Raw genomic sequence first — 22,760 nt, 5'->3', positions numbered from 1 at the left:
ATCCAAGTCATTTCTAGAGCACAATTCTGATGACAATCACCATTCCAGCATGTCGTGGTTTAAACAGTTTCAGTCTCACACACACAAACACCCTTTTTTCTCCTTCTCTCCCCCCCACCCCTTCCCCTCCCAGAGGGATGGGGAGAATCAAAAGAATGTAACTTCCACGTGTTGAGATAAGAACAGTTTAATAACTAAGGTATAACACAAATCACTGCTGCTACCACCAATAATAATAATGATAAGGGAATAACAAGGGAAGAGAATACAATACCACCTGCCAAAATGAGCCTGATCCAGAAGAGAGCAAGTCCTTCCGAAATACCTCTTTGGCTAGTTTGAGTCAGGTGTCCTGTCTCTGCTTCCTCATGGCCTCCCCTCCTCCCTGGCAGAGCATGAGACTCAGAAAGCCCTGGGTCAGAGTAAACCTTACTGAGCAACAACTAAAAACATCGGTGTTATCAGCTCTGTTCCCAGGCTGAAAGTCAAAACACAGTGCTGCCCCAGCTACTAAGAAGGAGAAAAATTGACTGTTACTACTAAATCCAAGACACAGCATGGTGCTGTACAGTTCACCACAATCTCTGTAATCACAGATAATACCGTTTTTTCAAGACCCCTGACACATTACATTAATAGCTAATCTCCCCCCTGCCCCGCTTCTCAGCCTCAGTCTCTCCTGGTACTTTCTGTGTTTCCCACCCGTGCCTGCGCCCCTCGGAAACATTTTAAGCGCTTTGCTGCCAAGTGCTATTCTCAAGGAAGGGGAAACCTGCTGGAGCGGCCCGCTCCCCTGGCCCTTCCAGCGGCACGACGGGCGCTATGCATTAAGTGTGCCCAGAGGCGGCTCCACTCATCGCTGGAGGTGGCAGGGCAGGGGGCTGCCCGTGCCCCACCGGCCCTGGGGGGGGAGCTTGGGGGGAGAAAGCCCCGCCTCGCCGCCGCCTCAGCCTCTCCCGCTGCTGCGGGCCCCTCCCTCCCCTGCCCGCCCCGCCCGCCGCACACATGTGCCCGCAGCCAGCGGCGGGGCGCTCCGTCGGGGCGGGCGTCTCTGCCGCCGCCTCCCCGGCAGCGCGCACCGCGGCAGCACCGCGGCAGCACAGCGAAAGCGACAGCGCCGGGCAGCCTTCGGGCGCGGAGAGCCGGTGTCCGCGCTGACGCCGCTGCGCGCCATGGCCGTCGCCTACCTGCTGGGCAACGGCTCCGCGCCGCTCCTCGCCGGCGCCCTGGAGGTGCCTTTCGCCACCAACGCCTCCGCCGCCGCCTGCCGCCCCTCCGCGCCCCCCTGCGCGGCCGCGCCGCCGGCAGCATGGGGCAACACCTCGGCGGGCTGGAACCGGTCCGAGCCGTGCGGCGGAGCCAACGGGAGCGCGGGAGGCAGCGGCCCCTGCGCGCCCGCGGGCGGTGGCCCCTCGGTGGTCACGGCCATCGCCATTATGGCCCTCTACTCCGTGGTTTGCGTCGTGGGGCTCTTCGGCAACTTCTTGGTCATGTATGTCATCGTCAGGTGAGTGCCGCCCCGCCCTGCCCCGCAGACCACGGCCGCTGCCGTCGGGGCGGACTCGCAGCCCCGGGAGCCGGGCAGCTGCCGGCTTCCCGGCGGGGGATGCTGCGCTCCGGCAGGCAGCGCGAAGGCTGTTGCTGGGGAGTTCGTAGGGGCTTCTGCCCCAGAGGGGAAAGGAAGGAAAGGGAAGAAGGCTTTTGAGAAAGCGGGTGACGGGGGAAAAGAAACTTGCGGCTGGGCCATGAGGACCGGCTGGGCTGTGCGGTCCTCAGAAACCGTTGTGGTCCGGGGATGCTCTACGGACCCCCTGTACTGCAGCACCTCTCCGAGCTGCTCTGGCCAACGAGGCCCGAATCCCGCACTTGGCCGCTGAGGAGGGAGGATTTAAAGGGACCTTAGCCGCTGCCTATGAGAGTGTTCAGGTTTGGAATGGCATACGGACACCCGACACGCATCCGTGCGTCTTCCACCCTAAACGCATAAACAAAATGTAAATGGCATAGCGGCTAAACGCTTCTCTCTGTCCGAGTTTATAAATCCTCTGCACCAAGTCTTGGCATATATTTCTATTCATACACCTTTATGTATGTATTAGCACAAACGTGCGTATACACGTGTAATAAATACGCCAGTATCACGACCGCTGTCCGTAAACCCTGTTTCCCGGCTCAGCTGCAGCGCTTAGCAGCTCCCTCACCGTGAAGCCCACCTGCCTTTTACAGACCGCTCACAAGTGTGTCTTCATGGGCGAGAAATTCCCGTTCTATAGATGGGCGGAAAACGAGTGAGAGCGAGATTAACCGGGCTGCTCTGCCCGCTGGGAGCGGGCGGGCGCTTCCATGGGGACACACTGCCACCTCCCGGGAGCGGCGGGGCGGGATCGGGAGCAGGGTGGGACGGGAGCGGGACCGCAGGAAGCGACAGACTGTGTCTGATCAAGCTTTTCGTCCTTCGCGGCTCCTCGTTGTTTCCAAATCCAGGATACTCTGAGCCCTGCAGAGCCCAGCGGGTGCTGCTGCCGGGGTGCCCCACGGGCGCACTCCCTCCGCGCCGGGGCAGCCCCAGCACTGCCAGGTTCCCAAGCCTAGAAGATGTCCCTTCTGCCTTTGAGCAGGGTTTGCCAAGGAATAGGGGTAGCAGCTGTCGGGGATGGGTGCCGTGGCGGCCGGGAGCCGTCGGGCAGGAGCAGGGGTTGGTGCTCACCAGGCCTGTGGCATCAGGGTGGCTTCATGGTGGGTGTAGCCCTGCCAGAGCTAAGGAAAGCCAGAGATGAGGGCAGTGGTCAAGGTGGAGTGCCTTGGAGGATGACGCCTGCATGTATGAGATGTCACTGCAAAGGCTGTGAAGCTCAGAGACCTGGTGGCAACACATATAATATGCATCAAGGGTTCAAACTACAGTAGTTTTGGAACCTCGTGGGTTTAACTATACTTTTGAGACTGCATTCTGAATGCACAGAGCTGTGGAGATTCTCCTTCAGCACTGTGGGTTTGATCAGTCTGAGGCTCGAGCTATCTCTGTACATCAGATACAGCTGCAGAAAAGGCTTCTGAGCAGGGACATGACTGCAATCGACTGAGCTGTGTCGAATGCATTCCTCTGGGAGGAAAAGCAGATGCACACTGTAAAAAAGCCAGGATTGCTGTCAGCAGAGAAATATGCCACAGGTTGTCCCTCGAATTATATATTTGTATCAGGCATAACCCATACTAGGTTTATATTTCTTACATTAATTAATTGAATTACATGTGTACCACAAAGCCAAATTGAATGAGGCACTTGCATTTAGATTTCTATCTAAAGAAAGTGTATTTGCCTGAGATTATACCTTAAAAACAAAAGCCAGTAGAAATAGGAAAAAAAAACCACAAAAATAAATTTTCATTTTACAAAGGAAAACACAAATCAATTAAATGGCTTCTCAAAAAGCATCCAGGAATTCTATAGCAAAGGCAGGACCAAACCCAGGTCTCCTGTGCAAGAACAGCTTTTCATTCCTTCCCAAGTGATGTCATGCAGCTGTTTACAGTTTGGGATGAAAAAGTTTGCATGTTAATGGCTGAATAGGATCTGTGTTTTAAGCAACATAAAAATGCATTTCCTTTCTGTGCTTCTCTGTAGGTATAGTGTATCTGACAGCAGCAGGGAACTTTGTGATTTATTTCCTGTTTCAAGCTGTATTGTATGACAGTATTCCCAGTCATATGCACATACCCAGCTACAGATAAGAGCCAAACCTTTTGCTGGACTGAATTTAGCATCATAAAAGCTCCCCTTCTTTATCTACCTTTCACATCATGCCTGCTCAGAAAGAACAAAACATTGAAGTTTGTATTCATTTTGAGAAGAACTGATACTTCTAGAAATAAGATTTCAAAGTTATATTGGTATCTAGTTTGCCTTGAAAATACTAGTTGTTGGGAGGTACATGCTTAAACATTAGAAACTCTGCCCCTACTCACTTTTCAGCATCCAGCCACAATGAAAGCAACAGCGACTTCATATTGTGTGCTGCATGCTAATATCTAATGCTTGTCTTCTTTAGCAATATTTTTTAATAATTCTATTATTCTTATAAACATTCTTAAAACTGTTCCACATGAAGCAGATCCTTCTGTTTGGAGCCAGAGCAAAGCAAGTCTATGTTTCTTATTTACCATGCAAATTCTATGATTCTAAGTACTTGCCTGTTATGGAACTGCCACTATTAGTTCACACTGCCACCCTGTTACCCCAGCTGGGACAAATGGAGATCAGAAAGCAGACATGCCCATCAGTGAGTTAGAAATGTATTGTCATTATTGATATGAAAATCAGGGTTTTCATGCAAAGCAGGTCCATGGATTTCCAACTTATACATCCCTCAATGTATATAATTAATGCATTCTCATCCACCCATTCTCCCAAATGGTTCCTGTTCAGCTGTATACTTTCATCCTTGAATTAATATTTACATGTTACAGCTGTAGTGTGTGAGGCTGAACCCCACGTTACTAACACTGAGCTGTTTCTTTTGTCAAGTACAAAAACATGCATTCTGAGTGACAGCAGTAATAGTCAGGTGTTACTGCCATCATGTAATATGAAAAATCTGTAGGTTTTTTTATTACCTATTTTCCTCATGTGCTTTGTGTAAGTGTAAATTACTGATATGAATACAGTGTTGTTATGGCTATGTCAACAGCAAATGCTGCTTCTAGCTGCTGCAGACTACAACATGACAGTGTACGATTAGTACCATGTGGTAGTGAATTAATTTACACCATAATCTATAGGCTTTTCCAGCTTTCTCATCAAGTCAGTGGGATATTAGTCACACATTAGAGTAGGAAGAAGAATATGCCCTGTGATTAAGGCAATATGCTGGAAAACTGTAATAGATCATAGATTAAAATCTTCAGCATCGCTGGTCTGGTAGGGAGGAATAGCTCTCTGAGGCCCCAGGCCTCTGTGGTGCCAAGTGCCCTGAGAGGACTGTAATTCCACCAACAGCCGCTAAAGTCACTCAAGTCAAAAGTGATTCCTTCATTGCTTTGCTATTAATTTTGTCACATACCATAAACAAAAGGGCTTCTGGTTCTCCATGATCCTTCACAGGCCGAAGGAAATGTCTGGTTTCATTAGAGCAAACAATTAATCTGCTTTTAAATAAATAAAGACATGGATGAGGGGAAGAAGTCCTCTCTGGAACAAAGAGATTTCTTCTTGTATTTCTCAAAACAGCCACTTAATAGCGTTTTGGAAAAAAGAGCTGTGACTGAAATATCATCTAGTCTGGGAAAGACAGTGCAGTCAGACACAGACAGAAAGCAATGATGTAACTGAAAGTACTTCAGCTCAGCTCACACTTTAGGAAAACTGTTTTACAAAGTAGAAGAGAATTTAGAGTGAATTTACATCGTAGAAAGAATTGATATTGCCAGAGGAATAAATACACAAAAAGGGAAAAGTGAGGAATTTGGAAAGAGGTTGTAAGAAAACAGAGAGAGTCTGTTAGAGGAATAAACTGAAAATTATCACAAGCTTGAAAGTGGCTGAAGCAAAGCAAGTTTTTCTAAAAACCAGGGGTACTTTGCAAAGTGACATGGAGTTATGGATGCAGTGTGAAAGCAGGCCGATGGCATCTCTTGTATCAGCGTAGATCAGCATAGATTTAGAAACCAAGAAGTGCGTAATGTTCATTCTTTTCTTTCCTGTCCACAGCTGCAAGACCTTCTCTTCATTTGGATGGCACTGCATGTGCAAATGTATGTCCTGCCTGTTCCACTGTTATGCAAAAGTTTCACTCCATTGCTAAGATCTGTTAAGTAAAGCCACAGCAGCCTTAATGAGTCATGCCAGTTATGAATTGATGCTGCTCACCAGATCTGGGGACAGAACTGAGAGAGTCAGATTGGTCAAGAACAGCATAGAAGTTGAATTAGATGAGCAGTATAGGGGGTGAACCCTCACTCAGCATCCCATATTATGCTGAGGTATCCCTGTTTGCACACTGCTTGTGATGGAAGTTTACCAACCTCTGCTAGTGAGTAAATGTTTGACTGGCAAGCAGCTCCCCTCCCTGTCCCAAGATCAAGAGAATCAGACAGTTAAAATGGCAGGTACACCTTTTGTATTTTCTTGTTAAAAAATACTTATTATTAATACAGACATGGTCAAAATTTGCCTGAAAATAATGAACCTGCAACCTGGGGATAACCCCCATCTCCTTGAGGAAGCAGAGGTGACCGTGGCATGAGTGAGAGCTCTGTAGCCCAACACTTGTCTCCAGACCCTGTGCCACCCTGTGCCTGGCCTGGGTTCCAGTGAGCTGTCACACATGGGACACATGCCTGGTCTAGGAGGGGTAGACCCTCCTGCTCTGCTAATAGCTGCCACCAGGCACTTCTGGGCAGAAAACATCCCCTCTCACTCAATAACTCTTAAAAAAGCTAGTCTGATCCCACTGCACTTCTCCTGGAGTATCATTTTGATAATGGCTCCCATGAAAAATAATGTTAAACACTTCCTGATTTAGTTTTAATTTTCTTATAAAAATAAGTCAAATTGTACCAACTTTCCATGGCTTCAGTAAAATTAGAAAATATTGTAAGCATATATTATGTAACTTTTAGCAAGCTAATTACTACTGAGCTTATTAGGTAACATAATCCTGAAGCACTGCTTTATTTCAATTTAACTTACAGTACTTTTTCAAATCATCAGGTGTAGCTTTTGCTGAACACTGTTGAAAGCTTTCATTATTTTTTTCTAGACCAAAAGGTGGCATATTTACAAAAATCTCAGACGTAACATGATGTAAGCCCAGATGGCTCAGACTCATCCCCTAGCTTACTAACCTCTTTTCTATCTACAGCCAGTGGTTGATCTTTCACCAACAGTGGAAGAAAGAGGGGCATCACTACATAAAAATCCTTCTAGCTGTCTGTTAGACTGTCAAAAGACTCCCTAAGATGCACTTTGCGTGAGCATTTATTCAGTAGATTTTGTGGATTTCTCTAACATGCAGCAGTCCCTAAAAAATTAGAATCAAAAATAAAGTTGGAAATAAAAGGTCACAAATGGTGCCACTCATAAACGGAGCTGCTTTGAAACAAATATTCTCTAAAGTAAAATTTCAGAACCTGAAGCATTGTTAAAAATTCTAAGTTGGTTATTTTTAAGCTTGGGTGTCCTAATATGGATGTTGTAGAGATTCTGATTGACAGATATTAAGAAAAAAAAAAATTCATTATGATTCTGACTCTCTCAAAATACAAATCTACTCATTATATTTTTTAAAACCCAAAAGCAACTATTTTCTGAATAGCTATTGTTAGAGTGATTGCAAATGAAGTCATTTTTATAACCATCTGAGTCCTCTTTGGTTTATGCCATGGAGTTTAGGTTTCTGGTATTATAAATGGGGATGCTATCATTATCTTTCAAAGCCCTTGCTCTTTTTTTTCGAAGACGGCTTTTAACAGTGTTCACTAGCAAGGAGTTTCACAGCTTAGCCCACCTGTGTTTAGAAGCATTCTCATTCATTCGTTTAATGTTAAACACTTCTAAATTTTATTTATACCTTCCTTTGAATTTACGTGATGAAAAAGGTAGGGATGACAGTCTATAGCTAATCAAGTAACTGTGAAAGACATGAAATAGCATATTTTTTCCACCTTCTTACTGAGAAGTGTTCAATTATCAGCTGTAAGATCTTGCATCTCAGATCAGGAACAAAACTTCAAAACAAAAATGTTTGTGTGAAACAGACCATCTCCTTGTTGTGTTGCATGGAGCAATCCCAGCTAAGAGAAATCTCTTTCTTAAGAGGAAAGAGGGAGCAGCAGTTAGGGTATCTTCTCCTGTTTTCCCCTTGTGTGGTGCGAACCTCCAGCCCTGGGATGTGCTGACTCTATAGGACAATCATCCAAGAAGCCAGTTACCCAAATACTTTTCATAAGGTGAAGGTCTTGGTACCTCCCTCAGAGCCCTGTTTTCAGTTGTAATTATCCATGATTCCTGGTAGTTTTGATTCAGTCTTCTCAAAACTCATAACTGTTCTCCTTTCTGTCATATCTGCCTCTACCATTGACTGCTTTCTCCTTTCCCCCCTCACAGGCAAGTTTCCCTCTGTGTTTATTCTCTCTCCAGTCCCTTTGTTTCACCTCTGTTGCTTCTTTCCAGACACACTCAACAGCTTCCCAGTCTCATGCATGCAAGAGACCATGTCTTGTATACTTAGCATTACTTTGAACTGTACAGTATATGGCCTTGCCTTGAGCCCCATGCTACCTCCCTGATACACTCTGATCAGGGGGGTTTACCACTGCTATTCCCCATTATATCCTTGAGGATCTCACATCTACTAGCAGTAAAACTGTCATCAAAAGCTTCCCTGCCAGCTTCCCTACTGAGCAGAGGATGTTTCATATACAGTCCTCACCTGAGGTGATCAGTCTGCAAACCAGGAGGAGGGCACCAGCACCTGGAACCCAGAGAAAATAGCTGTTAACTTGTCCACCCTAGAAAAATGTCACTGCAGCTATCACAGATATAGTCAGTGGTTTTACTCTCGATCACTGGAGGCAGAGGGGATAAGGTTAAGTTGAAGACAATGACAGTTTTCATTTCCAGGTCTTCCTAGCAAAGCAAAAACTTTGGCAAAAAGCACCTGCTGCTGCATAATTGCAGTATATTGGAGTTAGCCTTTTAGCACCATTGATTTATTCCAGAGACAAGTGTTACACAGTAATAGCAAAAACAGCAGCCTTTACTGGAGACCCATATATGTCTCAGCACCAAGCAAACAAACACTCAGCTAGAGGTGGCTTAACAAACAGGCCAGATTACATCCTGGAATAACTGGCAGATAATTTTTCCCCCATTTCCATCCCTAAGCTTGGAAGGGAAGGAAGTGTCCCAGCAGATGACCATTTGGGCATTGGATCATACATACTATTGTAATTTGGTTTTTATCATTATGTAGTTTTCTATGGTGTCTGGGAAAAGAAAAAGAAAATTAGGTAATAGGAGTTATAAAACATTGCAACATCAAAAATGTTGTGTGGCAGCTTGATATAGGTATAAAAACCTGTTCTCAGCTGGTGTCACACACACACACCACTTCTTGGAAAAAAGGGAAAGAATGAAATCACATTAGCTTTATCTTGTACAGATTTTTGCCAGGATATTTTGCATGTACATGTAATTAAAAAAGGCATGGAAATAATAAGGAAGAAATAATAAAATAGTTACCTGTTACGACTACTGTGGAGTTTGTGTTTTCTGTTTGAAGTAATATCCTTGCTTGTTAATCCTCTGTCAGGCATCGAGGGAAAGGACCAGCCTTCCTTCCCAGAATAACTATTTTTCACAAAGAAAGAAGCTTGCCTTGTTTTCTCTGGGGAGTGACAAAATTAACTGATTTAAACTAAATACCAGAAAGAGGACCTCTATAGGATGCCTTTCAGCAGCAGAAAAGCAGGACCAGCCTTAAAGAAGTGAGTTTTAGCCCAAAGCCAACACAGTATTGTAATTAATTGAAAACAGAATGACTCAGATGTTCTCTCAGCTCTCTTGGTACCATAGCATTCCCAAAAAGACTGGCACCAGAGTCTGAAGAAAGTTAACTCTACCTGAAAGGCTTTCATTTAGCTCTCCCAAAGCTGAGGTCTGAGAGAACTCAGTAATTGGTGCTGAGTACAGGAGAGATGGCCCTGAGCCATGAGAAGTTGTTTGCTCTGGCTACTTCACCTGCCTGGGTCCTGTAAACAAATGCTGGTGGATCTGCACGTCCCTTGATACTGCCCCTATGCAAGAAAGAGACAAGCTGAGAAGTTAAAGATGTTAGCAAAATAACCCAAGGGAAGTAAACCTTGGTGAAATTCTGGCTTAATTTCATTTGTGCTATGGAGGAGAATAAAGTGAAAAATGAACTTGGCAGTTCTAGAACAAAGTGTTAGGGAGAAAAGAAGTCCAGTAGGTATCTGCCCTATGTTCAGATTCACATTCAGCACATACATTCAAACTCCTGCAGAAAATGGACATCCCCTTATCGGTGTGTGAGGAAGGGAGGGGAAGGCTGCTCCAGCATATTGTATGTGAAGGCTTTGCTGTGTTCACAACCAAGTATGTCAAATAATTGGGCCTTGAGATTTTAGATTTTACTGTGTCATGCCTTGACACCTGATGTGATGCTTGATATTCATATGTTTTTTCATCTCTGTAATTAAACACCATCACAGGTCACAGCAGTGACCGGGTAGCGCCATGCTGGGCGTCAGGATGCAAGGCCTTAACAGGAAGAAACGGCCACTGTCTTTCTTAAAGGCAGTGAAACCTTTCTCCCATCCCCAGTTCAGCTTTTACCCCAAACTCAGGATCAGTGCAGGAAGTAAGTGACTGTGCTGCAGATTTCACAATATCATTGTAGCCAAGTATGAACATTTTCTGCTATAATGTTATACCTGTTGGAGGTTTGGGGCTTTTTTATTTGTTTGCTGGTTTCCTCTTCAGAAAAACATAAAAGAATGAGTAGATTGTTAACCACAGTGTGAAAACTCCAATCTTGTTGGCCTGACTACCTAATAACATGCAAGGGTTGTACAAAAATTCATGGTGCTTATACCCAGTTCTTGAATTTAATGGCTTAAGGCATAAGCATTCTGAAGTACTCATGAATAGAAAGATCAAAATTTTTCATGCTGATTAAATCATATGCTCCCAGACAGGTAAGTTAGAATCATCCAGAATATATATGTCTTAAAAACTTAAATAGGTAACAGTCTGCACAGCACAAGTCTTACCTGTAGCTGAGATATAGTATGGGTCTTCCATTCTATAGAAACCCACTACCATGCAAAGAAAAAGAACAAAAAAAATGGGATAGCCATCAGCTATGTCCATCACTTGAGACCCTTTAGCTCAAAGGTACTTTCCAGAATATGGCCTAGCTGAGACTTCTTTTCAGTGTCAAACATTCTAATTGGGTTGGCAAACAGAAGAATTCTTTGAGGTTTTTTCCAGACTGTACATGACCTTTGCAAAGCTTTAAGGGCTCAACAAAAAAATGAAAGTATATCTCAGGAAAGCACACACACCACATAAAAAAAAAAATCCCTCTTTCCTGTTGTTTTTGAGTTGCGTATAAAAATGCACCAGAAAAGCTATGGAAATTAATGTTCATTTAAATTGGTTCAACTAGGCATACTTCACATGTTTATATCCTCCCACCCAAGAAGACCTCAGCTAATCTAATGTATGCACATAATGATTTTTCATTTGTTTAACAAGTCATTTATGCAAGGAGAACATGAATTTGAAATGCTAACCTGATCTCCTCAAGCATCAACAAGAGTTACGTCAGGTCGTCTGTATGCAAGACCTAATTGCTGGCTGTTGTTTTCTTCAGCAGCCAAACATTGTCATGAACGTCTGGGTTCTGCAATTGATCTCCTGTAATTAAGCCCATTTTTTCATACATTTTGCATTGAGCTTAAACACAGATCAGTTGAAGCAGTCTTTGTCTCCAAATTAGCATTCTGTGGGACAAAAGCTTGCATGCCTTTGTGTTGTTGAAAGTACTTATTACCAATCTATCATTGGCCAGCCCATTTCCTATGTGCGAAAAGCTGTTTCTGCTTTTCTTCTCACAGTTGTTATTTGCATTGATTCGTAATTGTGTGTATTACTGTATTAATTGGGCTAAACATGGACCTCTGGCTTCTTTGCACCAGCCTAGTGGTACAAGGAAACTACAAAACTGATCTGGTGTAGAAGGGCTGAAGGGTCTGGAAGAGGATATATTTCAGTAATCCACAAGGATGTAAAGAGCTTGTCCAAGAAGCAGTAGAGACAAGACTCAGGTGGCAGTATACCAACTGTGTCTGTTAGCTTTTGATAAAGAGTGGTGCAAACTAAAATTTTATTCTTTTTTAAGAAAAGAGATGGTCTTTGTGTTACTTGTTCTTTACTTCTGAGCCATGGAAGCTTTAAAGAAAAGACTCTTCAAAGATTTGAAGGTGATAAGGTAGAGACTAAACCTTCGGAGACTGTAGACCAGAAACAGAGCTGTGGCACGTGTCTTGCACAAAGATGTGCTCACATCTCTCTAGTCACATGGCTGTGAGGTGGAAGGGAAGGTGCTTGTGGTTCCTGCTCAAGATGTTACACTTTGTGCAATGGAGCTGGGTGTCTGTCTAGGTTAGTTTGGCGAACCTTTTCTTCAATTTGCGAACTACAAGTGGCCCATGGGCTGCCCGTTGAAGAAGTAGTTTCAAGACTTTCTGTTTATCCTTGAATTCTAGGAACTTGGTGACTATCTGAGTAGGATTTGTATATTTTTCCCCATTGCTTTATCTTATTCCAAGCCAATCCCAGTTGAGAGGGCCTCTACAGCTCAGATCTCCAAACTTCAAGTATATTTTAAAGCTTTGCTGGGTTGAAGATGAAGGCAAGAGTGAGTTTTCCCTACAGAACTAAACAGAAATAAAGGATATTCTTACTGTTGTAAACCTGATCTGTCATCTACTAACTACCAAAAAAAAATGCTTCATAAACATCGATATTTTATGATACAAAACCTGCATCAAGGAGTTAGAAAGTGAATACTAGTGTCAGTGTTATGAGCATAATTTGAATATTTGTCAAGAGCAGTATTTTTTGGTGAATGTTTAGCTCAGTACTGCTCTTTCAGTTGCTCTATTAGTAATCCTCTATTATAGTCTCTCTAATCTGTTAGAGCTTTAAAAATAAAAGTAATGTTGCCCAAAGCCAACTTCTGCCTTCACTTGCAGCCTTGCTCACTGTCATGCAAAATATAATATACTTAGTGGCTTACATACTGAAATTTTAATGTAATCTAAATACCATCATTCAGATTTTCACAGGTTTGCATTTAAGACTCTTTTTTTACACATCTGTTCATTTTTTAGATTCTCTAGTTGCTTTGAATGAAAGCATGAAAGAAATGTATGTTAAAAAGTGTGCTTATAAACACAATATTTTGGTATTTTACATTATACAGGTTTCTTGTGGATTTAATTGCATACAAAATCCAGTCCCTCTGAAGTGCAGAAATATCATTACATACACATGTATGCCTGGATGATGGAAATTTTTGTGCTGCTTTTTCAAATAGATAGATGGATATCTTAGCAAAAGATATAACAGCAACTAAGACGGAAGCTTTGAAGAGCTCCTTTCATAATAACAGAGGATGACTGCTATTTTTCATGCTGTTAAAATTACTTTTAATGAGTTGCTTCAGTGTTTATTTGTTTGTACCAAAAAATAATCCTGAGGACACGGATAATCTATTTATTTGTTTAAAAAAACATATTTAACAAAAGGTACCTTTCAGAAATAAGCCCCTTATAAAATCTTGAAATATTCAGTACAGAGAAACACGCAAATCCCATAGAAGTCACTGAAAAGAATATTGTGAATTTCGGTAGGCTTTTGTTGATCAGGAAATTGTGGAGGTAAATACTATCACCACAAAAGCTCTACTTCCTTTCTTTGTAAGAACAGCATGATTAGTAATACAAAGATTACAGAGTACGTGAAGTCAAATCCTTCATTAATAGCCTGTAGAGCCCATTTAACAAAATAAGTCCAAGAACTTTTATGCTTAAACTGACAATGAAAGCAAGATCACAAAACCAAAATTTTACAGCATTAAAGCAGGATAAGGCCCATGCCAGTCCCAGTGAAGGAACTTTATTCCATTTATTCAGAGTTTTTCCCTCCGTATCTTCTGGCATGCTAACCTGAGAGTCATTTCTGTATTGATTGATAAATTTATTTCAAGCATTCCCTTTAAAACATAAGAATTGTTTGAATTGCTGATAAAAAATGCATTATCATTATCATCTGATGATGTGTTCTCCAGATAGAACTGTGCCAGAATTGTGTGATGGCAGCAATGCTGAGCAGTATACCTAAGGGTGCTTTCTTGTCTAGCCATAAAGATAGGACAATCAGCTAAGGGATGAATAGGGATCAGCAGTCTGGATGAGGGCACTGTATCCTCAACACCTTTTCTTCTCTGTGTAGAAATGAGAGCCACTGTCCCTCCGCTGCTGTTGCTGCCTGAGCAGCTCACAATGCAATCAAACCTCCAGGTTAACTATCTGGGCACAATTTTAGCTAGTCCTGAACCTGTTGAGGTCTATCGTTTTTGATAAACAGGAGACAAGGCAAAAACAGGGCTTAGTATAACGTTCTCATTCTTGGTAATGGTAAAGTCAATATAAAAACATTGCTGTTTTCATTTCTCCTCTGCAAGATTCTCCAGCAAATTGCCCAGAATATTTTCTCTTCCCTTCAAACTGTTTTTTAGACCTGCAGCTTATTGTGTACCTCTCCCAAACTACAATCCTGTACATGTTTGCTAAATAATTCCCAGCACAGAGAGGCTTGTATGCATGCAGCATCTACCTCTTCCCAAGTTAATGTTACAGTGATGCTGGATAAATTGAGTGCTTTTGTAAGAAAAGGGTTTAGAGTACTTTTAGAATATAAGTTTGATTTAGAGCTTTGAAGTATCATGCTCAGATCATAACTTCTCAAGGCAGCAGTCAAGAAAGAGCTTGAGTCTGCTCAGCAATCTTTTTTAAACAAACACCTAATCTGAAACTAGGGCTGTTAGTGGCTCCTCATGCACAGTGCTAGAAAATAAGAGAACAAAGCCAGTACAAACTTCTTTAGATGTATATCATAGAAGCCATCTACATCCATTCAGCAAGAAGTCTGCATTTCTCCATACCCTACCAAAAACGTTCCATATGTGCCTACACAGCCCTGTCACTGGGGTGCTTTCTTTTGCAGATGACTCATGTTCTGAAGAGATCAAAATCAGACAGAAAAAAAACCAGAACATGAAATACTGTATTTTACTCTTTGTCTTCCGTGGCCTGAAAGATCTTTTCAGATGGTCTATTCCTCTTGCAAATCTCTCTATAAACTTTAAAATGTTTGATCAGACACAGTACTGGTTATTTCGCAGAAACAGAAAGAAGCTTTGTCAAATGAGCAAGCCATATAACCCCTGGAAAGCCAGATGGCCACAGTGCCCAGCAACCCTGACAGCAATGAGGGTGACAGGGCAGCATGACCAAGAACAGTACAGTGGAATGGAACAGTCGTTGTTACACTGCAAAAGCATAGCATTTTCATAAAAAGCGGATCTCAAGTGCTGCTCAGCTGACACAGCAGACCTGAAACAATGACGGGCTCTACAGATAAATATGTGATGAAACTAAGGAGGAATTTGGAATTAAAACAGAAAGTTCCCTCTGCTCAGCTGGGATTGAAGTGTGACATATTCAAAATTCAGGAAGTGGTTTGGGGGCTGTTAGCAGCACAGACCTAGGAAGAAGGGCATGCAATTAAGGTTGAAGACCCTCCTGACAAAGTAGGTACTGTGGAGCAGAGCGAGCATTACCACTTGAAGCAAAGGGCTGCAGAATCCACCCAGAGTGGTAGTTCCATTGATGCATTCAATGAACACGGTTAATATTATTTTGTCTTCTTGTTTGATTGAAAGAAGTTCTTTACAGATGGTGTACTGGACTCAGTTTTGTTTAACATTGTTAGCTGTGGTCATTTACATGCTTTGCTGATTTTTTTTTTCTAGGTACACAAAAATGAAGACTGCCACCAATATCTATATTTTCAATCTTGCATTGGCAGATGCCCTAGCAACAAGTACCCTGCCATTCCAGAGTGTGAATTACTTGATGGGAACATGGCCATTTGGTACCATCCTTTGTAAGATTGTTATATCCATAGACTACTATAATATGTTCACCAGTATTTTTACACTCTGCACCATGAGTGTGGATCGCTATGTAGCTGTATGCCACCCAGTTAAGGCCCTTGATTTCCGTACCCCCAGAAATGCCAAAATTGTCAATGTCTGCAACTGGATCATTTCTTCTGCCATTGGCCTGCCAGTTATGTTCATGGCAACCACTAAATACAGGCATGGTAAGTCTGGCTTTAGTTCCTTTGAGTATTGAGTATCAAAATTGAGTATTGAGTATCAAAATTGTGTATTTTGATGTTGAAACTTTTTTCTGCATTGTTTCACTTAATTGTAGAGGCATTGAGTTAACTTCTGACCTCCAACCTATATAGAGCAAGTACCAGTACCAATGGACCCCTTCAGCAATTTTCCATCTGGCTGTATTTGACTGGAGACATCACTAAACATGATCTGTCTTATATAGCAGGCAGCTCCAGCTGCTTCTAGGGGTCCATGTGAGTCTTGGTGCCCAACACAGTCACTATAGTGCTCAGAAAAATATCTCTGCCTGCCTGCCTTCTGCTGCGGAGCAGTTATGCATTGCCCTGCAGCACAGAAGCCTGTGCTTTACCCAGGATAGTTCACTGAAGTTTGCAGTTATAGATGTGTTGCACATAGTCTGGCAGGATGCAACACAGAACAAAGAGCATGTTCGGGATCACTGGTATTCAAAGACTTTCCATGAAGTGATAGCATCTCAACATAAATCCAAACCTTCAATTTTGCAGTTACCAAGTGTCACTTCATTCTCTTCCCCATTGCCCTGAAATGCCCAGACTCTGATTAGATGCATGGTTAAACCATCTTTCTTTTCACAAGGTTGTATACTGAAAGTGAAAATGAATCAAAGTTTAAGCATTTATGACAGTTCATCTTTCTTGTCCAATATATATGCAATTCCAAGAAAAAAATGCAGAAGAGAACATGTTACTTCACTTTTTTTTTTGTAACTCACACTTCATACATATTTTCTAGCAGTGTGACCTATCAGTTTTGTGCCAATGACAGGTCATGCATGGATTGCTTCATTGTATCTTTTTATTTAGTAAATCTTCATATACCTGCCTATAATATATAACAAAAACAGTTTAAAGAAAAACAAAGGAAAAACTGACACACTTTTTCTTACCTTCTGTTTTCCCTTTTCTCCAGGCTCTATTGACTGCACACTAACATTCTCCCACCCTGCATGGTACTGGGAGAACCTCCTGAAAATCTGTGTGTTCATCTTTGCCTTCATCATGCCAGTCCTCATCATTACTGTGTGCTATGGGCTGATGATTTTACGCCTGAAGAGTGTTCGCATGTTGTCTGGCTCCAAAGAGAAGGACAGGAACCTGCGGAGAATCACAAGGATGGTTCTTGTAGTAGTGGCGGTGTTTATTGTCTGCTGGACTCCTATCCACATTTATGTCATCATTAAAGCTCTGGTTAACATCCCAGAGACTACATTCCAGACTGTTTCCTGGCACTTCTGTATTGCCCTAGGGTATACAAATAGCTGCCTTAATCCAGTCCTGTATGCATTTCTAGATGAGAATTTCAAAAGGTGTTTCAGAGAGTTCTGCATCCCCACTTCCTCAACCATTGAGCAGCAAAATTCCACCCGAGTACGACAAAACACTCGTGACCATGCATCCACTGCCAACACTGTGGACAGGACTAACCATCAGGTATGACTAGCAGTGGAGATGTCATCTCTGGATCCAGGCCTCCAGCTTGGAGATGACATGTATTCTGAAGTTACAGTGTATACTGATTTGTAGCTATTTGAAGGTCTAAACACCTTCAAGGTCATGTTTGAAATTGGTGTATGCATACACAAGACCCCAGTCCTGTGTGGTGCTAGTTGTTCTGTCCTCTAGTTGATGCTCAGAAGTTGAGGGCTTTCAAAAGTACCTTACATGACCGGGTCCAGTGTGCATGCATATACAAAGCACACAAAACAGTGTTTCATTTGCAGGATGTTTACAACAGGTGACTGCTTTAAAACCAGTTGGAGATCACAGATTTTTCTACTCAGACTCCTTGTCTGCTGATGGAGACAGGAGTGGGGAGAATGGATATTTCTTCTTCTCCCAATGCAGCAGTGAATAAAAAAGAGAAGAAACTGGGCTTGTACATTTTTGACTGATATATAAAGAAGGCCTGTGTGGCCTTGTTTGTCTTGGAATACATACAAGAAGTAGGCAAAGGCTTGTCTACATTCCGTTCTTGGATCATATCATTATGTTGGATAAGGTGGATTTTGAGGTAGAGAGAGAAATGTATATAAAAATATAAATATATACACACATGTTAAGGACTATTGTGCCATTTTGCCATATAAGATATATTGAGCATATACCTTTTCCATATAGAAAAAGCCTCTGAGAAGTATGAGCCTTTGAGATTTTACAGCACAGCAGATACAAGAGAAATAGATATTTGGGTTTTTTGTTAAGGCTATTGCTTAGCTTTTATAAAGAAGCTTTTTTTATTACATGTTCAGCATCTGTGTTCTTGTGGTTAGTCTTGAGAATTTCCAATCCTTATCCCTCAGTGAACAACAAGCAAAACTTTAAGGCAAATCTTAACATTCGTGAAAGCAACTCAAACACACCACAGACAACTTTTGAGTTGTCCCTGCAATTCATTAAAAAGAAGAACAAATGTCAAAAAGCCTAGTTCATTCCTTGCTGTATCACCTTTCAGCAATACACTTAGGTTGCTCCAGCACCAGTTTCTCACTGCTGCCACTTCATCTACAAGCTAGCTACCTCCTCGAGGTACAGAAGTCAATGCCTTCTCATGAAAGCAGTTGCATACCTGCCACTCAGCTGCTGCGTAAAAGCCCAAAACAGAACATTACCATCTCAAAACAGACAAAATAGTAATCATTCCAGAAAAGGGGAGGGCTAAAGGGAGAAACCTTATTAAGTGTCTGCAGTTGGTACTGTCATTCACCAGTATCCAATTCATACATGCCAAACTGTGTCCTGTGAAATCGGTTAGCACCTGCTCAGTACTTAGGCACACTTTGGTAGTGGAGCAAAACTTCCAAACTTGACATAGGTAGGCACATACACATCTGTATATATATGCATGTAGTATTTACTAGGTGTAGTGAAAAATTATTAGGTTCAACTGTTAATAATGTATTTGTAACTGTCAGTGGAGTCAATTTTCTGCATGTGTCTGACAAGAGGATTGTATCTACAACTAGTAAAATTCTGACTTTCTACAGTGCAGTGTATATGTACCCATTTTCTGCATTTAGTTATGTAACTTTATACCATTTTTAGGAGAACAGAAGCCTTCTAAACTTCTGCCCTTAGCAAAGATTAATGTGGTACTGTCCACAGACTGAGTGAAATTAAGTCTATTTCCCTGGGCACTGACTAAACACAGAAGATGATCCTTCCCACAAGGATCTTTAGACCCGCACCAGCTGAGGGAGGGATGGATGAAGCAAGTGAAGTGAGTGTTATTGTGGTACTATGGAGGAAGCTAGTCACATAGTTGAGTTCTTGGTTGGTTGGGTTGGATTTTCTTCCATTCAGGGAATAGTGATGAAAAAAATTGAGATGAACATATGTAAAGAGAAGTTAAAACGGAAGACACTAAAGGCAAAGGGAGGTGAGAGGAAGAGTACAGAGAAAGGGGAACATTAGCAATGATGTCTGAGTGAGGCAGTAAGGAAAGAAACTGAAGCAAAGAGCCAGTATGCCTGGAACAGAAAAGGTGTGCGCAGAGCTGTAAGAAACTGTTTTATTACCAAACTTCTACTACTTTGGTAGCTCTTCCTAGCTACTAGCCATCAATTTTCCCGCAGGTCGAGGAGAAGACAACACTTAGAGGCTTGTGTCCTCATAGATGGGTAGATAGTGGTTATAAATGGGCACAATTTCACATCCCTTATCACCATCCCTGCAGCCCTTGCTTTGGCAGATGCTGCCACTGGTTTATTTCTGCTAGATGTGCAGAATAATCTAGATGTACAGATATTTGCCCACTGCTGACCTGAGCCATTTTGCTGTTGCGCTCCCTGGAGTACATCACACCAGCTATCAGGTGCAGTCTTTCTCACGCTTCACAACATCTGCAGAATGCATTCACAACAAGCTACATTCAAATTTGAATATTAAACAACGTTTTTTGTTTATATTTTTTCCCTCAGCAAACATTCTGTAGGAGACAACATTTTTGTTGTCTGCTACTAGCAGAATGACAGACACTTTTGTAGGAGTAATCTGCCCTAAACACGTTCTCTGGGATAATATTTATGAGTGTACCGTCTGGTATTTTTTTTTTACTATTATAATTTTTTAAACAGAAAAAGCCCTAGGCTGAATGCATCTTCTGCTCTCAGAAAAGAAAAAGGAAAGAAAAAGGAGAGAAAGAAAAAACACAAACCACAGTTTGCTCAGTGAGCTTTTATAAATTCTATTGACAGGGCATTCTTTTCACAGGTAAGTGCTTTCTGTACAATAAAGTCCAGCTAATATACCTATGTCAGTACACTGACATGCTTTCTTGTATAGACAAGGCCTTGGAAAGCATTTGTGAATTCTAATCGCAATGCTGTATAATACTCAGCACACTACACGTCATTTTCGAAGAAACAGATGTTCTACAAGTTGCTTTTCTGCCAAGTGAGAATTCTTGACTCCTTCTAAAGTTAATGAGAATTGCAAGCACTCAATCGCTGAACAGATTAAGGCCTCACACTCTTACAGTGCTTAAAAATAAGCATTCACTGGTGGAAGGAATGACTGTGTTTTCTATCAGTGCAAAAGAAGTAACAGAAAACATCATAAATATTTGCATTACCATGCGCCTTTGGCCTACTCTATGGTTCTTTGACATTACCAAAGATTTAGATTAAGAGCTTGATTATTGTTTTCTCCGCATATATAAAAAGTGGAAGAGCTAAACAAGTTCAAAACTCCTCCAGAAATGCAGATTCCTTCACCTGCACAGTATAGCATCTGATCCATAACATTGATGGCGTGAGCATTTATAGAAACTGTAGGTGTTCAGTGGAGCAGCACAGTTCTGAGGGAGAAAAGACAGTGGCTAATCAGGCATTCAAAAACTGGAAGAGCTGTATGACAGATGTTTCACATCTGCAGGGGAATGTATCCTGTGTTACATTCAACTAACTCTTGCAGTAAAATAGGTTACATTTGTTCCAAAGTGAGCTTAAAGGCACGGTTCACGAACTTTTGGGTAGGCGTATGTAATCTTATAAGTGTATTTGCCTGAAGAGTTAGAATGAGTTAGAAGTGATGGAATCCTGGAAAAATTGCTTGGCAAAGCAAACATTCTTACTTTGAGCTATCTCTGTATGACCCAATGTTAGTTGGGAATGGCAATAAAAAACCAAATACTAACTTTTGCAAATGGCTGAGGTTCTTTTGATGTCATTGTCATTAACCTGATTCATAACAACGAACTTGCCAGCAAGGTGTAGCAGAAACCTACTCTGAAATAGCTTTTACTTCAGATGTACAGAGACGCTGTATTAATTTCTCTGAGAATAAAAAAGTTTGATTTTTTTTAAATTTATTTTTCCCCCTGAAAAATATTTTCCATATACCTCTTATTTTTATTGACATCTATCTGTTACTTAAAAAATAATCCTAAATACTTAGGTAAATGAATTATTAATAATTACGGAAATCTGAGTAATTCAATTTGCTCCACTGAGATAGTTTTTTCTGTCCCATTTAAGTTTTTATAGCATCTTCACCCTAACGTATCCAAGCAACTAAGCAAATTATGTATAGGCACATTTCCAGGACTATTTAGTCATCTTATGTTACTATTTTTTTTTTTAATTTTAGCTTCCCATGTTTTCTCCTTAACCACTAATGTGTCTAAATACCATAATGGAAGTTGCAAATCCTCCATATATGCTGAAAATGAGGCCTCGGATATGTTCATTAACCAGAAGCCCTGGCATCCTGGAACATGTTGGTAGCCCTGGAACAGGTTGCCCAGGGGATTGGAACTAGATGATCTTTAAGATCCCTTCAAACTCCAACCATTCTGTGGTTCCATTTGTGCTCAGCTGTGAAAGTTTTGCCCTTATTTCTTCAACTGGCAGCTATGCATAGAAATAAAAATGATATTAAGGAAAAACTACTTGAAACAAGGAAAAATTGAAAGTTACTTCCACTTTGATTAAATAAATGAAGAAAGTACTTTCTTACATTTTAATTTTCCCAGTGCTATATGACAGATTGCAGACAAACACAGGAAATGCTGGCAAGTCCTATGCAGAATCATGATAAAAGTTGGGCAGATTCTGTCACTCCAAACCTTGGCAGATTCACATCTATCTGTATTAATAGAGAATGGCCTTTCTGTGTATTTTTGACAAAACAGACATATTTGTCAATAATGCTGTATTTCAATAATAATTATAAAGTATTGATTTCTCATAAAGGCCATTTCTGGCAAGATAATGACATCTATGAATAGCATGCCTAAATTCCACAGATCCTTAAAACTGGGCTTTCTTTTGTAGCTGATTTGCACTGAAATGGGCCCTTTGTGAATCTTTTAGGTAGCAGAGAAAACAGAATGTGTTCATCAGACTATTTCATAAAAGGTAACAAAAATAAAATATTCTATGAGGACCAGAACTAACTAAATGACTTCTAAGGTTGCCTGTGGTTTGGGCATTTCTTAAACTGTGAATTAGAATAAACGAGAAACGAAACATTTATTTTTTTTTTCTTAACAAATCAGAAAAAGTTAATTGGTAAAAAAATTCAAAAGAAATGCTTTTTTTATCTAATCCATAAAGATAGGTGAATATGGACTTCAAAATTCATTCCTGGGTCTAGACTTCTCCAACAGACAGTGACATTCACATTTAGGATCAGGGCAAAAGGGCAAAAGGTGCTGAGGAGAAATATTTCCTATACAGAATAAAGAAAATCCCTAAATATAGCATGTTAAATTGAACAAACATTT

General features: G+C 41.5%; 1 protein-coding gene across 1 annotated transcript; it reads left to right on the top strand.

Moving 5' to 3' along the window:
* Nucleotides 1-1,415: 1,415 nt before the first annotated feature.
* Nucleotides 1,416-17,473, top strand: OPRM1 (opioid receptor mu 1). The gene is made up of 3 exons (XM_034061137.1): nucleotides 1,416-1,507; nucleotides 15,624-15,976; nucleotides 16,947-17,473. Exons 1-3 carry the CDS (start codon nucleotides 1,437-1,439, stop codon nucleotides 17,471-17,473), a joined length of 951 nt encoding a protein of 316 aa, XP_033917028.1. The 5' UTR covers nucleotides 1,416-1,436.
* Nucleotides 17,474-22,760: the final 5,287 nt, after the last annotated feature.

The sequence above is a fragment of the Melopsittacus undulatus genome, chromosome 3 (genome assembly GCF_012275295.1).
Source record: "Melopsittacus undulatus isolate bMelUnd1 chromosome 3, bMelUnd1.mat.Z, whole genome shotgun sequence".
Classification (NCBI taxonomy): domain Eukaryota; kingdom Metazoa; phylum Chordata; class Aves; order Psittaciformes; family Psittaculidae; genus Melopsittacus; species Melopsittacus undulatus.
This window is presented reverse-complemented; position numbering and strand designations above follow the sequence as displayed.